The 19,000-nt window shown below is 44.4% G+C and overlaps 1 protein-coding gene across 3 annotated transcripts in view; it reads right to left on the bottom strand.

The window, feature by feature from the left end:
* PDE1C (phosphodiesterase 1C) overlaps window positions 1–11,013 on the bottom strand; it is a 272,899-nt gene extending 261,886 nt beyond the window's left edge. The window contains exon 1 of one of the 3 annotated variants that reach the window (XR_009728689.1): window positions 10,819–11,013. Coding sequence is in view for 2 of the 3 variants with exons in the window: in XM_061374877.1 (XP_061230861.1) it covers window positions 10,819–10,903 (85 nt within the window). In the remaining variant the exon portion in view is untranslated. The remainder of the gene's footprint in view (window positions 1–10,818) is intronic. The other 2 variants (XM_061374877.1, XM_061374878.1) reach the window with 2 other exon arrangements.
* Window positions 11,014–19,000: the final 7,987 nt, after the last annotated feature.

The following is a 19,000-nucleotide window of genomic DNA, read 5'->3' as shown; positions in this document are numbered from 1 at the left end:
TATATTCAAGTCACAGCATCAGCCTGTCCATGTGAAACTCATGCACGATGCTTAATAACAGCCATAATCCCCTGTTCCCCAGGCTGCTGTGATGACTCCCAGGTACCATTTTCAAAAGCAATGCTTTGGTCAGGGTTCCTCCAGCTGTTTGCCTTTACCCTGTGTCTCTCCCAAAGGTTGCTCCTGCAGCTGGGCCAGCCAAGGACTCAACTTCACAGCCACATGAGTTAAAGTTACCAGCTGCTCTGTGCAGCAAAGTGGTCACTGAGGAGCTGCTACACCTCCCGTTCATCCAGGTCCTGGGATAATCATCATTCATATATGGATATCTGGGTTAATTTATCATATCAGTATGCCAGGCTCCAGCACCAACATACATCAGCATGCTGTGGCTTTGCACTCTTAAGGCAGGAAGTCTCCATGTACTTGTTTCTGTCTGTGTTTACTAGGGAGGAGAGGTAGAACAACTGCCATAATATCCACCTCTCCCCAGAAATTCACAGTGTGGAAAACTCCATCAATTCTGCCCAAAACCACATGCACCCAAATGTCATTAAACACTTTCAGCTCAAGTCTACCTGGAATTATGCTTGCGAAAACTCTGAAGGCACTCTGTTGAAGAGAAGCAAGATGCTCATTATCAGCTGATCTGTATATGCTGCATAATTTATTACAAGCAGACAATCAACAGAAGTCAAGGTTAGCAGCAGTCATTACGTCTTAGCTCTTTCCTGCTGGAATTCTGTCCAAGTGTTGAGGTTACCGGAAAGAAATTAATGCTTTATCTGCAAAGGAACTTTCCAAAGTAGCACAGGGCGTCTGCTCTGGGCTTTCTAAAGGAGTCCATTGATATTTGTAACAGCAGAGTTCCAAATGCTGGAGCTTGGAAAATCCCCCTGTTTGCAATGTTTGAGCCATGAAAGCAGATTCTGTAAGTTAATGCTGAAAAGTTCTTTACTTTCTTCGGAGTAGAATTCATGGCAGTCTCTTGTGCTCTGTATTATTATTATACACTAATATTTACTGTACACTATATGCAGTATATGGACTACAAAATACACAGATCACCCTTCCTATGGCTCAAGTTGAAAGCACCTTTGATTACCAAGTTCTGTGTTACTATTCCAGATTTTGACAAGGAAAAAGAACCCCACAGCTTTGCACAGATTCCTTACATTTGCTTATGGGGCAGTTTTAAAGAAAAATAATACACACTGCAGGCCAGTTTATGTTTTGTGTTCCCAGGGTTGCATAAGAATCAGAACATTATTTGGTCTGTGAGAGCTGTAATTCTGAATTATGATAATGTTCAAGGTGCAAAGAATTTGATTGCCTTTAAATCAAAGGCTGGCAACTGGAAGAAAAGACTCCTGTAGATTAATAAAACGTGCGCCAGTGCCACCAAATAAGGGCAAAATGAGAAATATGAACATCCTAAAGATCCCATTTTCAGAGTACATTTCAAGGGAAATCATGATTACTAGCATTACATGTGTCTGGTAATAATCACAGCTTTGGGAGCGGGGGAGGAAATTGGTATAAACGAAATGGTATATTATTCTGCTATTCACATTGCACACAGCAGTGAATAAAACATCCTATTCTGCAAAACACTGGTTTTAATGGGCAAGGGAAACAACAGATTGCATTTGGAGCACAGCTGGCAATAGCACCATATAACAGTCTTCCAATACCTAAAGGGGACCAACAAGAAATCTAGAGAGGGCCTTTAGACAAGGGCCTGTAGGGACAGGACGAGGGGGAATGGCTTTAACCTGACAGAGGGGAGATTGAGACTAGACATTAGGTAGAAGCTCTTCCCTGTGAGGGTGCTGAGGCGCTGGCACAGGGTGCCCAGAGAAGCTGTGGCTGCCCCATCCCTGGCAGTGTTCAAGGCCAGGTTGGACACAGGGGCTCGGAGCAAGCTGCTCTAGTAGGTGTCCCTGCCTGTGGCAGGGGGTTGGAACTGAATGAGCTCTGAGGTCCCTTCCAACACAAACCAGCCTGGGATTCTGTAAGTTTGAGAGTCCTTTTTCTCCACGCACTTTCACCCTTCGCTCACGTAGAGTGTTACAATTGCCGTCGTTCCCACTTGGTATTTGATGGAAATAATGGTTGATGTTATCTAATCAGGGAACGCACTTTTATCACAGAGCTTCCACCTGCAACTGAGGACCACCTGTTTGAAACATCTTGCAACCTCAGTAAGGTTCATCCAGCAGCAGAATCATGGCCTGAATGTAAAACGTCTATGGTTTCCTAAGGTATCTGCCTGGTGTGTGTAAATCAGTAGTCTTTATCTGTAAGGTTTATAAAAAACCAAACCTCAACTCAGTACTCAAAGCAGAGGGACATTTTGCTGTAAGTATCCTCAGAGAAAGTTAACATATGTATAGTTTTTACTTCTAATCTATTTCTGAAGAGGTTTAATAAGTTGTTTTACTTGAATTAGCAGTACAAAAATTCCCTGGAAATTTTCTGTATGTGTTTAGCTGTGCGTTGCGATTAGAGCAAGGAAGCTTAGTTTTCAGTGGACACAATTCAAAGTAGATCACACTGGCATTCATGAAGCACAGAATAAAATAAGAAGGATAAAGCATAAAGAGAAAACACAGTACAAGTTTTAGGGACTAGATCCATTAGCACTGTTCAACAGTACAAGACCCAAAAATTGAAAGAAAAAAGGAATGTGGAAAAGTGGGTCTGTAAAAAGCAGTTAGCAGGGATATGGGGAAACTGAAAGAACTTACATTGGGAAGAAGCTAGTGAAAACCAATTTTGGAAAGCTTTCACCCCTAATAAGCATTCATTGGCAATACCACAAGAGAAAAGATGCGCACCTGAATGCAAACACTGAATGGTACAAACTGTGTAAATCAACTGAATGTAGAAGAGGCACTTGGAGTTGACACTGAATGAAGCAATCGTGTGTGAGCAGGTTGTCTGCCCTATCCCCCTTCCCAGTAAATCTGACAGGTCTCATCACCCTGCATCACTATTGAGGGGGAGCAGGTAGGTACTTGGAAAGGGCACTCCATCAACAGAATGAGACATAGCATCACGCAGCAGCAAGAGACTAAACACCAGGCACTGCTGTTTAATGGAGAGAGATAATGTTTGCTGTCTTCCTAAGGGAAATTTCCAGGGGGCTGATTGCAGCTGCTATGACAACAAGGGAGAGGATGTGATGTCACCCCACAACCCAAGCAACTGCTGTCACACTGTCCCAGCGCACAGCTCCACTCGCTAGCTGGGAAGCCGATAGAGACCTCATTAAGTGTATCTGTCAGTAATTACTACAACTTCCCCCATGCCACGCTTCCAGCTTCGCACACAGCCACAGAGCACAGCTAGTGATGTAGTCACAAGGGTCGAGTTCCCAGGCCTCTGAATGTCAAGCCAGTAGCTTAGTGATTTTAAGCAGGATTGTTAGGTACAGGCAGGAAGAAGTGGGGAGCAAAATCACATCAGCATAATCTTGATGAAGTCTTAGAAGTGAGCCATGGAAAAGCTGTGTGATTTGCCTTCTTTATATACAGAGCAGCATTTAACTTTAACCTACAGCAGCATTCGCTTTAACTGGAAAAGACTGTCCAGGGTAAATCCTTTCCTCATTTAAATCATTGCTGTTCTCCAAACTGCAGTGGAGTGATGCAGACTCAATACCAGCCAGGATCCTGCTTCTTGACTTGATGTGCACTAGTACACAAATATGTGCAGGATACATTCAGGAGATTTTTGCTTTCTTATTCATGCCAAGCTACAGAACTTGGGAAAATGAGCTTGCATTTACACTACACTACGAAAATAGACCAATTAGTACAGCACAAGGGTTTAAAATAGAAGATCTGCAAATCCTCAAAGGCAATTAGGTTTGGAAACTCCTAGACTGTGGTCCTCACAGTGGCACAATAAGGCTTTTGAGGATTTAGGCCATTGGGTGACATTAGTCCTTGAAGCTGGATTCAGAGATGATCGAGCACCAAAACCTGGCTGTATGTAATGCACCAGCCTTAAAGTAATGTAATAATTACATGAAGTAACTGAAGGAATACTTCCTGACACTGATGACAATGGTTTTATCCATTAGCATCTCTCCTCACCCAGGGCTCTGGAAGTTGTTTTCCCATGTGTGGAACTCAGCTGCAGAGAACAGGGACATCTATCCACTCACATCGAAACACGCTGTGAAGCCTTTACTCTTCGCAGCTTCCCTGAGAAATAAACATCAAGAAGAGGAAGGAAAAGAACACTTTTGATGTGACCCTGCCACAGGACTGTGCAGTCTGAGGCTGATCCTTTGTGAGCTGGCAAAGAACCTGGTGTGCAGCCCTGTATGGTAACCTCTCACTCTAAACAGTGCTGACAGATAACAGCCCCAAACACTAGCTGTGTTTCTGGATGCCAAGATACAGGCAGCAGAGCAGAGCTGTGAGCAGCAGGTAAGCAATGATAAGGTAGATCATCCACAGAGGCAAATGGGCAGAGCTCCGTGAAAACACTGCCAGGCTTTCTGCCACATAAGAATTACCACTGCAGGCTTTCCAAAGTTCCTTTAACTCGGCTTACAGCAGTCCACACCTGCAGCATTGAAGATGTCAGTGCAATATCAAGACCCTGTAGATACCACAGAAATCACCGTCTCCAGCCCTGTGTAAAAGCAGCTACAGGTTAAGTATCAACAGCAGGAGTTCCTGTTGCCCATCACTGTGACAGAGACCATCAGCACCACACAAAGGGCCAGCTGGGTATCTCACCCACAGGCATGCCAACTGCAAAGACTCCTTGCAGATGTATTTTCAGGCAGAGCAGGGACACACCAGACTGGTTTGAGGCTAAAACATGGCTTTGTAATAGAGGGAGCAGAAAAATCTCTAACTTCAACACTTTGTCAAACAGGGTGCCCAGAGAAGCTGTGGCTGCCCCATCCCTGGCAGTGCTCAAGGCCAGGTTGGACACAGGGGCTTGGAGCAACCTGTGCTAGTGGAAGGTGTCCCTGCCTGTGGCAGGGGATTGGAACTGGATGAGCTTTAAGGTCCATTCCAACCCAAGCCATACTATTATTCTATGATCATTTCACAATCTATTTGCTGGCAGCTTCCTATAGGTGAGTTTGCTGGGGATAAGACAATGTTGGAAGACAGTTTAATTCTTTCAGGTCTATTTTAGCAACATCAGACTTCCTTAAATAGCATTAAAAACATCTCATGTCCTGTTACAAGCTTAGTATTCGTATTATGTTAATAAACATAGATTTCCCTATTGCTAGAATTCAAATGATAGCGTTCCAGTGGTTACACAGAAATCATCAGTGCTTCCTATCAGCTCTTAATGAGAAAATATCATTAATGAGAAAATATCATTTCTTAATGAGAAAGAGAGGGAGAGGAAAAAACAGAAAAGAAGCAAAGTTTTGGAGGTTTCATTGTTGCGGTTTTTAGATCTTTTCTATTATAACAAAGAAAATGATAAGGTTTAGGTACTAAGACAAGGAGAGCCTCCAGTCCACTGCAGGACTGGTGGCTATGCATTCCCCTTCACCTTTCCGCACACTGCTCATGTGCAGGCAGATAGCTCTCCCATCCCCGAAAGCTGACTGACCCCACTGGCAGATGTGTCTCTCCTTTGAATGAAGGCTAAGAGTAACGCACAAGCAGAATTAGTGAGAGGTTTCTCAGCACCTGATAATTACAGTGTGCTTTCAGCCAGGTTTTATTAGTAGTGGTATTATTATAAGCAAACTAAGGGTGGAATCAAAGTAAATCTCCATGAAAATGCACTGTGTATGGGCCTGTGGGTATCTTCTGCTGAAAACTGCCCCTTTTGTGGGTTGAAACGCTACCATTGCCTTCAGATAAATGGCAAAGTCCCATAAGGCTGAAAATTAATACACAAAAAGCAAAACAGGTAACTGAATTGTTATAATGTACACAGTTCTCTGGCCAAAGACAATACAAAAAAGGAAACTGCTCTTATTTCTCTATTTTTTTTCTAGAATAATCCCATTCTTGTCTATTCCACACCTATGGACAAGCTTTCAAGAGAGAATAATAGAAAATCCACAGCAGCATTTTCTTCATGTTAAGCACATGACACAGAGCTAAAGGTATTTTTCCTTATCCAGATAAATCCGAGTTCAACATTTAAGTTGCTTCCAGTCTTCCAGACCAACACAGCACATGCACCTCCTCAACCAACATTTTCTTTGACCGCAACACAGGAGGTGGCTCTGCAGTGATCTCTCAGAGGGACCAGCAAGAACTACTTTGGCTGTTGTACCTGTGCCATCGAAAGGGACGTTGAAATCGGTTTCAAGCAGTGAACTGCAACAATGAACCCACACTTTTAAAGTATTATTTCAAAATAGGGTCCAAAAGCACCACCAGGCAAAACTTGGAGCATCCATAAATAACTGGAGGGAGAGACATGCACAATGGAGACAGTGTCCTCCTAAAGAAACTTCCCTGAAAGGCTCAGAAACAACTGCTGTGAGCTAATCTAAGTGTTTCAGTGCCACATCCCTCCTCTCCAGTACCAGCCGAGTTACAGCAGAACTCCCCATCACTTCATCTCATTCTAACCTATAAACATAAATCTATTAGATATGTTGGACAGGACAAAACAGTGCTACCAGGTGCTTCTGGACATGAAAAGCAGAGAGTGGGAGCTTTAATGAAGTTAGTTCTTAGTCATAGGAGGGTGATAAATGCAGAAAGAAAATATCCTTTTGTTACTGTCTGTGTTTCCCATTTTCCCAGGCTTAATAACAGGGGATGTTTCTGTCTTGCACCTTCAGTCAGTCAATTACAGCAGCAAAGTCACACAGTAACATGCTGGCATTTTGATTTAATAGCCTTTCCTTTGCACAGGAGCAATGAGACAAGGTACAGGATAGGGGAAAAAAAGAAAATAGGCCTTAACTCTTCACTTCTTTTCCTTTAAACTCAGCTGCTGTTCTGGTCTGTTTTAGTGAAGGGAAATTTAGGCTAAGTTAAACAAGAGCTCAAGTACAGTAACTTGTGTATACAGACCTTCATGGACTCTGAAATTCGGTGGCATAGCCCATGGCAAATAAAGATCATGAAGCCTTCATATGAGCAAACTAAGCTGCATGGCTCCTGTCTTAAATAGTCTCAACTAAATGGCTCACACTGTGGCTCCACTATAGTCCCTTTACATTGTGCTACCAGTGCAAAAAGTCCATTAAAAACAGAATATCCCAGACCACACAGAAATCCACAGTGGGCATAAGGCAGCCTCATACCTCAAGAGGGTATCTGTCAAAAGGGTGGCATCTGGAGGAAGGGGATTTGCAACTACCTTGTTTCTTCATACACCAGACAGCTATCAAGCATCAACATACATTTGTGTGTATTTCTGGTACAGCATATCCCTTTCTCCTGCAGGGATGTGAAGCCCTTGGGAAGTGGGGGGTTCTCACAGCTCTCCCGTCCCATCACCAGTGCTGTAAGCAACCAAGGTGAAAATCAGAGCAGTCGAGAAGCTGCTTGAGGTTGCACTGCTGTGCAAATGGATGCTGACCATCTCCAGAGACAGGAGGCTATCTAACTGCATGCAATCAGCAAAGAGCTCTTGTCCCAGCCTTTTTCCATGCCCATATAATTTCGTGTTTGATGTTAGGCCCATTAAAATTTTCATTAAGTCTTATTGTAAGCTGTCTTCAAGAGGAAATGGCCTCAAGCTGCACCAGGGGAGGTTTAGATGGAGATGAGGAACAATTCCTTCCCCAAAGGGTGCTCACGCATTGGAACAGGCTGCCCAGGGCAGCGCTGTAGTCACCATCCCTGGAAGGGTTCACACACTATGTTGATGAAACCCTCAGTGCCATGGGTTAGTAGTGGCCTTGGCAGTGCTGGGGAACGGTTGGACTTGATGTTCTTAAAGGTCTTTTCCAACCCAGTTAATTTTATGATTTGTCAAAACACTGTGAAGATCATCCTTTCTTAGCACTTAGTATATAAGGTGAATCAATGCAAAATATTCCTTCATAGAGTGATAGAATCATTTAGGTTGGAAAAGATCTTTAAGATCATTGAGTCCAACTGCAAACCTAACACTGCCAAATCACTTCTTAGAGCCAAGTCCACTGTAGAAGCGATGGGATAAGCAGACATCCTTCTCTAGGTGTTCCCCACAGTGCAGCTGCAGGTAATGACAGAGAAGACGAGGGTTATAACTTTTGCCATGCTTCCCTTCTAGCAATGCAGACATTTCACCACAGACCTACCCAAACTCCCATGTGTTGTTCCCACCTACGCTGGCACTAGCTCTGGCTGGAGCAAAGCTGGACAACAATTTCCAAGTGTTGCACGCTGACAGCTAAGCTTCATTTTGTGCCCAGATGGAAACTCATTTCTCTCCAATTAATATTACTCAGTTCTAAAGGGTATCAGCCTTCCCTCCCAGCTGACACTGCAACAGCAGATGCAGCAGCTCAGCATTTCACAAGAACTTCTAAAAATCTGCAGTATCCCAAAACTAGAAATCGGCACCGAAGTCTTCATCTGACGGAATGTTTAAGCCCATCCCTGACACACTAACATTGCTGTGGGATCTCCTGGATACATTCATTTCCTTTGGTATAAAGATTAACAAATCTTTAACAACCTTTGAGCTCAAAGCCCAGAGCTCCCCTGTGTGCTGGCTGCATCCCTAGAGCGTGAGCAGCAGGCTGAGGGAGGGGATTCTCCTCCTCTCCTGTGCTCTGGGGAGAGCCCCATGCAATCCTGATCCAGCTCTGGGGCAACAGCACAAGAGGGATGTGGAGCTGTTGGAGCAAGTCCAGAGGAGCCCATGGAGATGCTGTGAGGGCTGGAGCAGCTCTGCTCTGGAGCCAGGCTGAGGGAGCTGGGCTGGGTCAGCCTGGAGAAGAGAAGGCTCCTTAAGGGGAGACCGTAGAGCAGCTCCAGTGCCTAAAGGTGCTACAGGAACCCTGGAGAGGGGCTTTGGACAAGGGCCTGTAGGGACAGGACAAGGGGAATGGCTTTAACCTGAGTAACCTGGTCCAGTGGACCATCTGTCCCTGCCCATGGCAGGGGGTTGGAACTGGATGAGCTTTAAGGTCCCTTCGAACCCAAACCAGGCTGGGATTCTAAATACATGAATCAGTCAGGTCTGTCTGCCACACAGTGCTGGTAATACTAGATAGTGTGTTTACGAAGTGTCCACGGTTATGTGAGTCAATCCAATGCACATTTGGCCTGATAAGAAAATCAATATTATATAATGCACAGATCACAGAATCAATACACCGGTTGTGTGCACCAAATAGAAGAAAATAGCACAGGAACTCGAATGCAACAACTGTCCTGAGAAGCAAAAAAAGCTGCAATTCTAAACCCGAGTCATTTCAGACAGAATTGTTCTGGTTGTTTTGGGAGCACAAGTAGAAATCAAGGCAGCAGAGCAACAGATACAGCAATCCTGTTGGCATGTTTATGAACAAAACCAATCTGCATCTTCAGATTATGTGTGTCAAAAGGGAGATGTCTATGTTCCAGACTGACCCCGACTGATGAAACAACACTATTAGTGGTGATTAGAGGGGGGAAGATTAAATAGGGAGTTCAGCAGCGAGCATGCTACAACTTAACCTGTGGAAGAACTACTACCTTCCCATTAGAGAAAGACATTTGAAAAGTTGCATTTGCTGGCAGTTTTCACCTTTGCAATGCTATATGCACAGGTACAGGTGAGTATATGAAGGTAAATTAAACATTCATTTCCACCTCCTATTTTTTTCCAGCAAGTTTAATGCTTGCATGATGTGAATGACTGCAAAACAAGTTTTCCATTAAGCAGAGGAATAAACAGGTACCTCTTCCTACATCAATAAAGACCTTGTATCCATCATTATTAGATGATATTGTGACCCCATCACACTAGCACAAGTCAGGGAAGACTTTCATGATTTCACACTGCTAGGAAGCAGAATCTCTGTCATCTTAAAGGTATCCACGGGGAATTTGCATCACTTTATTATTACAAGTTATCATGTATTTTAACTTGGACCTCATCTACACACTAGAACAGGAGGTAAGCTTTCTCTGTTTCCAACATCTATAGGGATTTACATCATGTAGCCTCGTCAGATACACAGTTTTAGTGGAGATGCCTGCTCAGGGAATCACTTTTGCACAGCAAGTCCCCTGGAGAGATACGGAGGCAGATACCTGTGGCTTTGAGAAGCTTCACTTTTCCCTAAGCCACTGAACACAAACTGCACCCTTCAAGCCTCTACAACCAACTAAAATGCCTACTTTCCCCTTGCACCTTTCCCTGCCCCAGCGATACTGCTTTCTGTGTTTGAGAGGCAACAAGCAGTTACATACATCTTTATGCAAGCTGAGAAACGGCGAAAGGTTACAGTATTTGGAAACACTGGCTAAGTAAACAAAGCAATATTGGAAACAAAGCCAAGGCTCCCAAGGGTTATGTTCCCGGCTCATCGGAAGGAAACACAGCCAGCGAGTTGGAAACCTGCAAGCCTGAGAGCCAGGCTTTCCTGAGATAAGGTTCCAAAACAAAAAGTTCCCGGTGAACTCCTGCCAAAACCCAGCACAGAGGTTTGGAGCGGCTGCGTAATCAAAGGCAAGTTTCTTGGGCAGATCAAAACAGAGAAAGGCAGAACGGGAAAGCTACCCAGACAAAAGTTGCAGGGCACCCGTGCATTTTAAAGGCAGACAGTGACAAAATGCAGTTGTCAACAGCTGGTTTTTACCTGCACTTACTGGAGCTGCAAAGGAAGAGAGGAAAGGAGACAAACGAGGTAACGAAGAGGGATGAAATGAGGCTCACCGATTGTGAAGCTATAGCCATCGATGCTGAAAGTGGCACTCCGGCATTTTTTAAATCCCTCTTTTCTGCTGCTTGGCTCTGTCATGATCCTGCCAGCTTGCACTCGCAGCAGCAGCCTTCCTTTCCCCCCGCCCGGGGAAGCAGAGCAGCGCAGCTCGCTCTTAGCTGCCCCTGCCCGTGTGCCTGTGACAGCACGCACACCCAGGCTCACACATCTCCCGGCGCGGGCAGCCGAATCCAGGAGGCATGCACCCAGCAGCTTTCTCCTCCCCCAAACACTCTGGCTGGCATGCTACCGACGTGCCTACTCACAGCTTAACAACTGCTCTGGGGCTGCTCCGGTAGCTAAAGCAGCAGTTAATCAGTGCAAGACTACCGAGTCAATAAGCCAGCTGTAGCTGGTAGAGCTCTAGGTAGGAGTCAGCACACAATTAGAAGAAGATGAAGGAGTTGATTTTGCTGTGATCTACCCACTGGTGATCTGTGTGTTCCCTGCTGTGCTGCAGCCCCTGCTTCTGTGGCTCCCCTTGCTCGTGGGGATTTCTAACATTCAGCAAAACGTGCTTGGATTTCACCCCTTCAAATCCATGTAGTTTTAATCATTTGAGATACACTGAATAAACCCAAGACTATAGCACACCATCAGTCATCTAGGGGCTCTGAGCTACCTGCTCTAGTTGAAGGTGTCCTTGCCCATGGCAGGGGGTTGGAACTGGATGTGCTTTAAGGTCCCTTCCAGCACAAACCAGCCTGGGATTCTGTGATCTCCTACTTATACTAACAGGCAGTCTATAGAAACTAGCAGCAGAACATGAGACATTATCAGCGAGTGGGAACCTAAGTGACTGGGGGAGAACAACAGTAATTTACCAGCAACAATGATAAACCAAACACAATGTACAGACACACATCCAAGCTCTTCATCCTCCTGCTGGTTCACCACACCGTTTGTAAACTCCTCTCTGCAGTTTTCTTACCCAATGATGCATAAAGAATGTGATTCAGAGGGCTTGCAGCAATCTGCTGAAAAAAGGCAGACGAATCATCCCTATCCTATGAACAGGCAAAATTTAGAGCCCAGGCTGGGAAAGTTTTCACAGAAGGCTAACAGTAAGCCAAGGTTTATAAATAGGTATCCGAGAAAACACTGTCAATCTCTTCATGATCTCAGTTCACATAAGTCTGTGCAATCCTTTTCTTTTCCCTGTAATGTGTGTTATTACAGAAACAAGCCCCTAAAAGTGCTCAGGTTCTCAGGTTCCCAAGCATAAAAGTAAATTCCAGGTAAATTCAGCAGGTTTTGCATTGTTCTGGGTGGAAGCCACATGGAGACGCTGAGTTTCAGGAAGGCTGATATGAAAATAATAGCCAAGACAGGCTGCTAAAAGCTTGCCCAACACACCCCAAAAGGTTGACAAAATATCAGCAAACCTGGCCTGTGTTTAAGATACAAACCTCAACCCTACCTCAGTTTCTCAACAAAAACTGGAGTTAGATAGAACTGTTGCACTTTTTAAATCCCCTCTCTTCAAAGGATGGAAGAGAGTCACTGAACTCCAATGGTTAACTTAAACTCTGCTTGGTTCTACCCCGGTAAAGAGCCTCAGTAAACAGACCTTTTTTGTTAACAAGTCTCTTAATGGTTTGGATGCTCCATAGCACAAGGCAAGTTCATTAAGAAAAAGCTGTTAGCAGTGAGGCTTTGTTTGCTGGCTTTGTTACAGGAAGGAGGACCCGGTTTTCCACATTTCTCAGCCTTTCAAGACTGAAATAATAACAGCATTTCCATCACTTGCACCTGTGATTATTTTTGACCTCAGAAAGTTGGGCGCAGCTCAGGGAATTGAAAAAGTTGCTGTTACAAAGGCAGCCACTGCAGTGAAGAGTTCTCAAGCAGTTTACTGGAGTCCACCGTGCAGCTGCCTCTCCTAAGTGAGACAGACAAATAGCATGAGTATAAAGTGGTTTGAAAGAATCATTTTCTCTGTCACTGGTTATGTAGGACACATAAGCATTAATGCTCTGCCTAAGAAAGCGAAAGCATAGAGAGTTACTCACACTGTAACTAGAAAGCACAAAGTGAAATGTTACAGTCACAGACTGGTTTGGGTTGGAATAGACCTTAAAGCTCATCCAGTTCCAACACCCTGCCACGGGCAGGGACACCTTCCACTAGAGCAGGTTCCTCCAAGCCCCTGTGTCCAGCCTGGCCTTGAACACTGCCAGGGATGGGGCAGCCACAGCTTCTCTGGGCACCCTCTGCCAGTGCCTCAGCACCCTCTCAGGGAAGAACTTCTGCCTAAGAGCTCATCTCAATCTCCCCTCTGTCAGGTTAAAGCCATTCCCTTTGCCCTGTCCCTACAGGCCCTTGTCCAAAGCCCCTCTCCAGGTTTCTTGCAGGCCCCTTTAGGTACAGGAAGACTGTTACAAGGTCTCCCTCATCTAAAGGAAATACAGACACTGGAATTGTCAGGGGGTTGCTTGTTTTGTTGGGAATATACCAGTGATGATCATGAAGCTTGAATCAAGTCTTAGTCCAGGAGGAACTTTCTTCCAAAAGAGACAGGGAGACACAGTCTCACTTACTCCCAGGCTTGGACCATGTACTTGTGCAGGAATCCGGAGAGCTGTACTGGCATTTCTCATCTCAGGAGAGTATCCACATCACCAAGCTACTGATCTCCTTCACTGGCGCTTCAGCCACCTTGTGCAGACTACCAGAGAGAACATGCCTGGCTGTTCAGCAGCTGCACACACCTGATTTACCTTGCAATAAGATCTCTTTCAAGCTCTACCTAATACTAACTCAAATAACTGTTATAATCTGATAAGCTTATGGAGGTCAAAGTTAGTAGTTCCCCCTGGAAGAGTAAAGCCAGTCACTCAGCAGGGAGAAGGGACCAAAGATGGATAGAACCTGGATCTTCCGCATCCCTAAAGAGGACTATTAATAGGCTGGTGGCATCATGATGCTCTTTTCCTTCAAAACTCACCTCAGGGGGGAAGGGAAAGGTTTTCACCTACAAGTTTTTTGAGAAGGAAAGAATTTCCTCCCAGCTCTAGCAGGAATTTAAACCAGCTGCTCAAAGAACTACCAAATCCTATCAGTAACTTGAGACCTGATCCTATCTGATTCCTTGCCTTTTGCTGTTCAGCTCTTGGCTGTGTTTCAGGCCTGCCATTTACATTCTGCTTTCCCAAACAATCCCTACAGATTCACCCCAGGTACAGTACGTTTTCTACCTTCTACTGCCAGGCGGTACCAGTAGAGATTGTGAGGCAGTCCTTGCTGCTCCAGCTCAGTGCTGTGTGGAGCAATCCACGTCCGTCATTTGTAAACCACCTGGGGATCCTTTGAGATGAAAAGCACAGTGTGAATTGAAAACATTTATTATTATTGCTGTAAACAGACCAGGGTATCCATGGCAACATTTAATTTGTCCACATATAGAACAGCAATTACTTTATTATTTTCCCTTTACTTTTCAACATGTAGAAGAGTTTGCATGTTTTCAGGAAGTCTGTTTTAACCAAAGAGCATATCCAAATTCAACCAAATATCCATCCAATCTCACATCCTCCAATACACATGCTAAAGGAAATTGGGAAATACAGTCACCTACAGCAAATAAATATGCAACACCATCTTCCTGTCCTTAGGCAGCCCGTTTCTGCCCTGCAGTATAAAAAGGCATATTATTTATGTACAGTCGTCTCAGGAAGGCTGAAAGATTTTTACATCCAAATACTTTCCCAGACATAAACCTTGAAAAATGAATTGAATGGAGAAATGCTTCCATGTATCTGCTCAAAGACATGACTTGTTATTCCAGTCCTATATCCCCTGGCTCTTGTAGTGTGAGAATGGGAAAATAAAAGCATTAAGTAAAATCCTAGCTCCATGGAAGCCAAGGACAAACCCCCCAGCTGGCTTCGGCAGGGCTGGAGCTCTATCCTCCTGGTTTTCCATCCTTTTATTCCTGTTGACTCAGTTTCTAACACAAGCATGTTTCACAGGAGCAGTGATGAATTTAGACCTCGGGCATCCATATGCTTCTGTAGTGCCTGTCACTGAAGTGGAATTAGGATCTCTCAGTTTTTCTCTTTTCAGAAATGCTTCAGTTATCCTGAATCAACTGGCAACTTGACTTTGAAAATGCAGTTCTACAGGGTCAGACCGAAGGTGCACTGAACCCAGTGTCCTGTATCCAGCTGTGTATCACATCCCCATCACTGCACAAAACCAGATGCTAAAAAATTAGTATGACAGTAGAAATGATCAGGAGCAAGGCAGGCCGTGGTCATACTACGTATCCAACCACCACCAGCTTGGGTACTTCCCAAGACACCTGTGTGCTCTGTATATTCATAAACACGGAAAGTTTTCGATTCAATCTGCTTAAACTATTAGCACCCTCATCATCTGTTGGCAGAGAGTTCCACAGCTTAACTAAACATTGCATGAAGACTTCTTGCTTTTGTTTGCTTTGAACATTTCTTCTCACTATGGGGTTGCTCTGTAGAGTAATACTCACTTTGATACCAGAACCTATTCTGAAGCCTTCTGGCTAGGAATCCAAAGGTGAGGAACAGTTATGCGATTCATAGAATGGATTGGGTTGGAAAGGACCTTCAGATCATTTAATTCCAACCCCCTTGTCATGGGCAGGGGCTCCTCACCCTAGACCATGTCACCTGAGGTTCTGTCCAACCTGGCCTTGAACACTGCCAGGGATGGAGCATTCACCACTTCTCTGGGCAACCTGTGCCGGTGCCTCACCACCCTAAATTGCCAGAGGATTCCCCAGCATGCAGGATTTCCAGTGGTCACAATCCCCTCAAACTGTGGGTTCTGGTAAGCCTGGACCACAGAAGCACTGGGCAGGTCCTGCTTTTGAAAATATCGTTTGGAACAACTTATTTTCCACAAACTTCAACTGAATCAATTTTAGAAGCAGATATTTCTCAGAGCAGTTTTAGATGGCTCTTCTCATCACTGGTATTGATGTTACTTGAAGACATTTAATATACCAAAGAAGAGCTCAGCACTTTTCAGGACTGGGCACGATGCGCTAAGAATTAATAAGCCTCTTAAGAAAACATATTCCACCTTCAGAGAAGAAATTAAGCTGAAATCCCCCAAGGTGCTTGCTATATTTCCCACAAGCAACAATGCAGCCTTGTACTGCAAGTTGTTTCTGGAGAGGTGGCATTCTTCCCTGAAAGCTTCTCTGTTTCACTGTTTCCTAGAAGTACTCCATCTGCATGTTATGATGCTTTTATCAGCCATAGTCAGTGTCAGGAATATCCACAACATTTAAGTTATTTTTAGGTGTGACAGCCAGAAGGCAGTATGACTTTTTAATGTTTGGCTGTTCTGATGCTTTCTGCTTGCTTCAAGCTTTACCATTTTCTCCCTTACCAAATGCTGACAGAAGGAAGAGTCTCTGGTGTGCTGGAGGATTGTGTTGGTTTATGCTGCATTTCACAATATACACTCATTTGGTGTTATTTAAAGCAACCCCAAAGATGAGTCAGAGCTCCTAAAACTCAAATCATTCACTGGAGAAGCTCTTTCTCTCCTTGGAGGACCAAGAGAGCCCGAGGCATCTAAACTCTGGAAGAGGTAGCTTAGTGAGTAGACTGAAGTTGAGCAGCAGAATCCTTGGCTATAGCTTACACATGCTCCAGATAGCCTGAGGACAGGAACAGAGTAAATCACAGAACCATAGAACAGTTTGGGTTGGAAGGTACCTCAAAGCTCATCCGGTTCAAACCCCTGCCATGGGCAGGGGCACCTTCCACTAGTGCAGGTTGCTCCAAGACCTGTCCGGCCTGGCCTTGAACACTGCCAGGGATGGGGCAGCCACAGCTTCTCTGGGCACCCGGTGCCAGCGCCTCAGCACCCTCACAGGGAAGAACTTCTGCCTAAGAGCTCATCTCAATCTCCCCTCTGGCAGGTTAAAGCCATTCCCCTTGTCCTGTCCCTGCAGGCCCTTGTCCAAAGCCCCTCTCCAGGTTTCTTGTAGCCCCTTTAGACACTGGAGCTGCTCTAAGGTCTCTCCTTAAGGAGCCTTCTCTTCTCCAGGCTGAACCAGCCCAGCTCTCTCAGCCTGGCTCCAGAGCAGAGCTGCTCCAGCCCTTGGAGCATCTTCATGGCCTCTTCTGGACTCAATCCTCTTCCAGTTAGACACAATTTGTGCACAACAGTGAGGTCCATTTTTTGTGGTGTGTCCAGGAAACATGCAATGTTAACAAGATACCATATAGCTTTCCAGTGCAACCTGTCATCGGGCAAAACTAAGCAGTGAAGAAGCACCTGGTTTGGATATTTGCAAAGTTCTGAAAGAGGCTATAGCAAGAAAGCAGAAAGTGAAGGCTTTGGAACACCCCTGTAAATACACCTACCCTCCTTCATTTCCTTCACACACTAACTTGCAGTTCCTAGCACCATGAAAGCCAAAAGCATCCCTGCCTCTGGGTGTAGCTCCACTTTTTAAATGAGATTTTTCTCCTTGTTTGTTTGCAGGTTTTTTAAGAAATAATAGAATTTCAACAAAAACCATTTTTAATGCTCCAATTCCACAGTGCTGCTGATCAGATTTTGTTTGTCTTTACATTTTAATTTGATTTTTTAGTCTCATTTTGCACACTACTGAAGTATGATTCTCCAGTCTAATGCGATTCTCTGTATTACAGCAGCAGTTCTTGAAAGCAATTCAACCAAAATCAGAGCCAATAAAAATTATACCATTAGACAACCAACTAAGCTTTGGGCTATTGCATTAAAAAACAGATTGCAGAAGAATCAATGCTACAGGACTTTGTTATATACATGTGATGATGACAGAATTCTGCTTCTAATAGCATTCCTGGGACTATCCCACAATTAAAGTAATACTGGTTTTCCTTTCTGTCTTTTCAGTGACATTTCTGATCCTTATGGCACTTGCACTATAATTTACTTTGTCAGTAGATTTTCCTTCATTCCTTCCCCCTATCCCTCTTGGAAAGTCACCACATAGCAGAACAGTTAGTGCATGCATCCAAATCATTGCATCCCTGGCAGTCATTGTCCTCCTTGATGATTTGGGCTGTGGCCAGACACATCATGAAAGCCACTATTCTGCTTTGCAAGTCACTCATTATACAACTAGCAAGTTTCCCCTCACTGGATTTCTCTCTCCTCCTCTCTGCCCTCTTCTGCAAAGTTAGTTTTAAATAACAAAGACATTTCATTGTGATCAAGGAACCCACAGACATGCTTTATCTACCATGGGAATGAAAATCTTGAGGCCATGCTACAGTAGACAGAGCAAGGAAGTAGATCTTGTGATGGTGCAACTTCACCAGACCCAACAAAGCTGCCCTAGCTCTTAAGATTGAGATCTGCTCCTTCCCCTCCAGCCTGGAGGGGAAATTTGGCTGCTTGAACAGCTTCTTATCAGCCAATGTCCTGCATGCCAGGTTCCTCGTATCAGTATTTGGCTTTTAACATGCCATTGGTTCCACATGGTAACAGCAGATTAACTATGTACCCTCCCAAAGGAGTCCAGAGCATTTTTTTTTCCCTATTTTTATATAGGCTGTGTATATACTTGCTTTTACTTGTATTGTAACCATATGTTACTTCTGCCTGGATTTTAGACTTCATCCTTTCTAGACCACAATTTGAATTCAAGTATTGGAGTTATCATGACAGCTGAATTCTTCAAATTACCTAAAAAAAAAAAAGCTAAAAAGCACCCAGGTATAAATGACGACCTAGCACTGACAATCTAAGGAAGGGCTCCAGCTGCTCCTGCTTTAATTATACCAACACGAGTGAGTAAAACAAGGAACAACTCCAACTCCTCTTAGCACGTACCCAGAAACAAACTGCCTACTACAGCCACACAGTTCCTACACCCGAGGTTTTCTGGCTGGATCAAAGCGTCCTTGATGCTACACGAACACAAACTGCATCCTGTTTGCAGAACTGGTTCTTTTCCTTGTTGATATAGATACACTTAAATAAATGGAAATTAAGCCTCAGAAGGGTGGTTTGAAACGTACACACAACACACACCCCCACAGGAGCACACACACAAACACTTTTTCATACCACATACAATACATCAGTGATTGTTCTACCCTATCTCTTGGGAGAAGGGCAGCACAAAGCTGCCTTGTCCCAGAAGAA

This window comes from Neopsephotus bourkii, unplaced genomic scaffold, assembly GCF_033783945.1.
Source record: "Neopsephotus bourkii isolate Nb327-2 ecotype Australia unplaced genomic scaffold, CSIRO-AGI_Nbou_v1 NB_1655, whole genome shotgun sequence".
Lineage (NCBI taxonomy): Eukaryota > Metazoa > Chordata > Aves > Psittaciformes > Psittacidae > Neopsephotus > Neopsephotus bourkii.
This window is presented reverse-complemented; position numbering and strand designations above follow the sequence as displayed.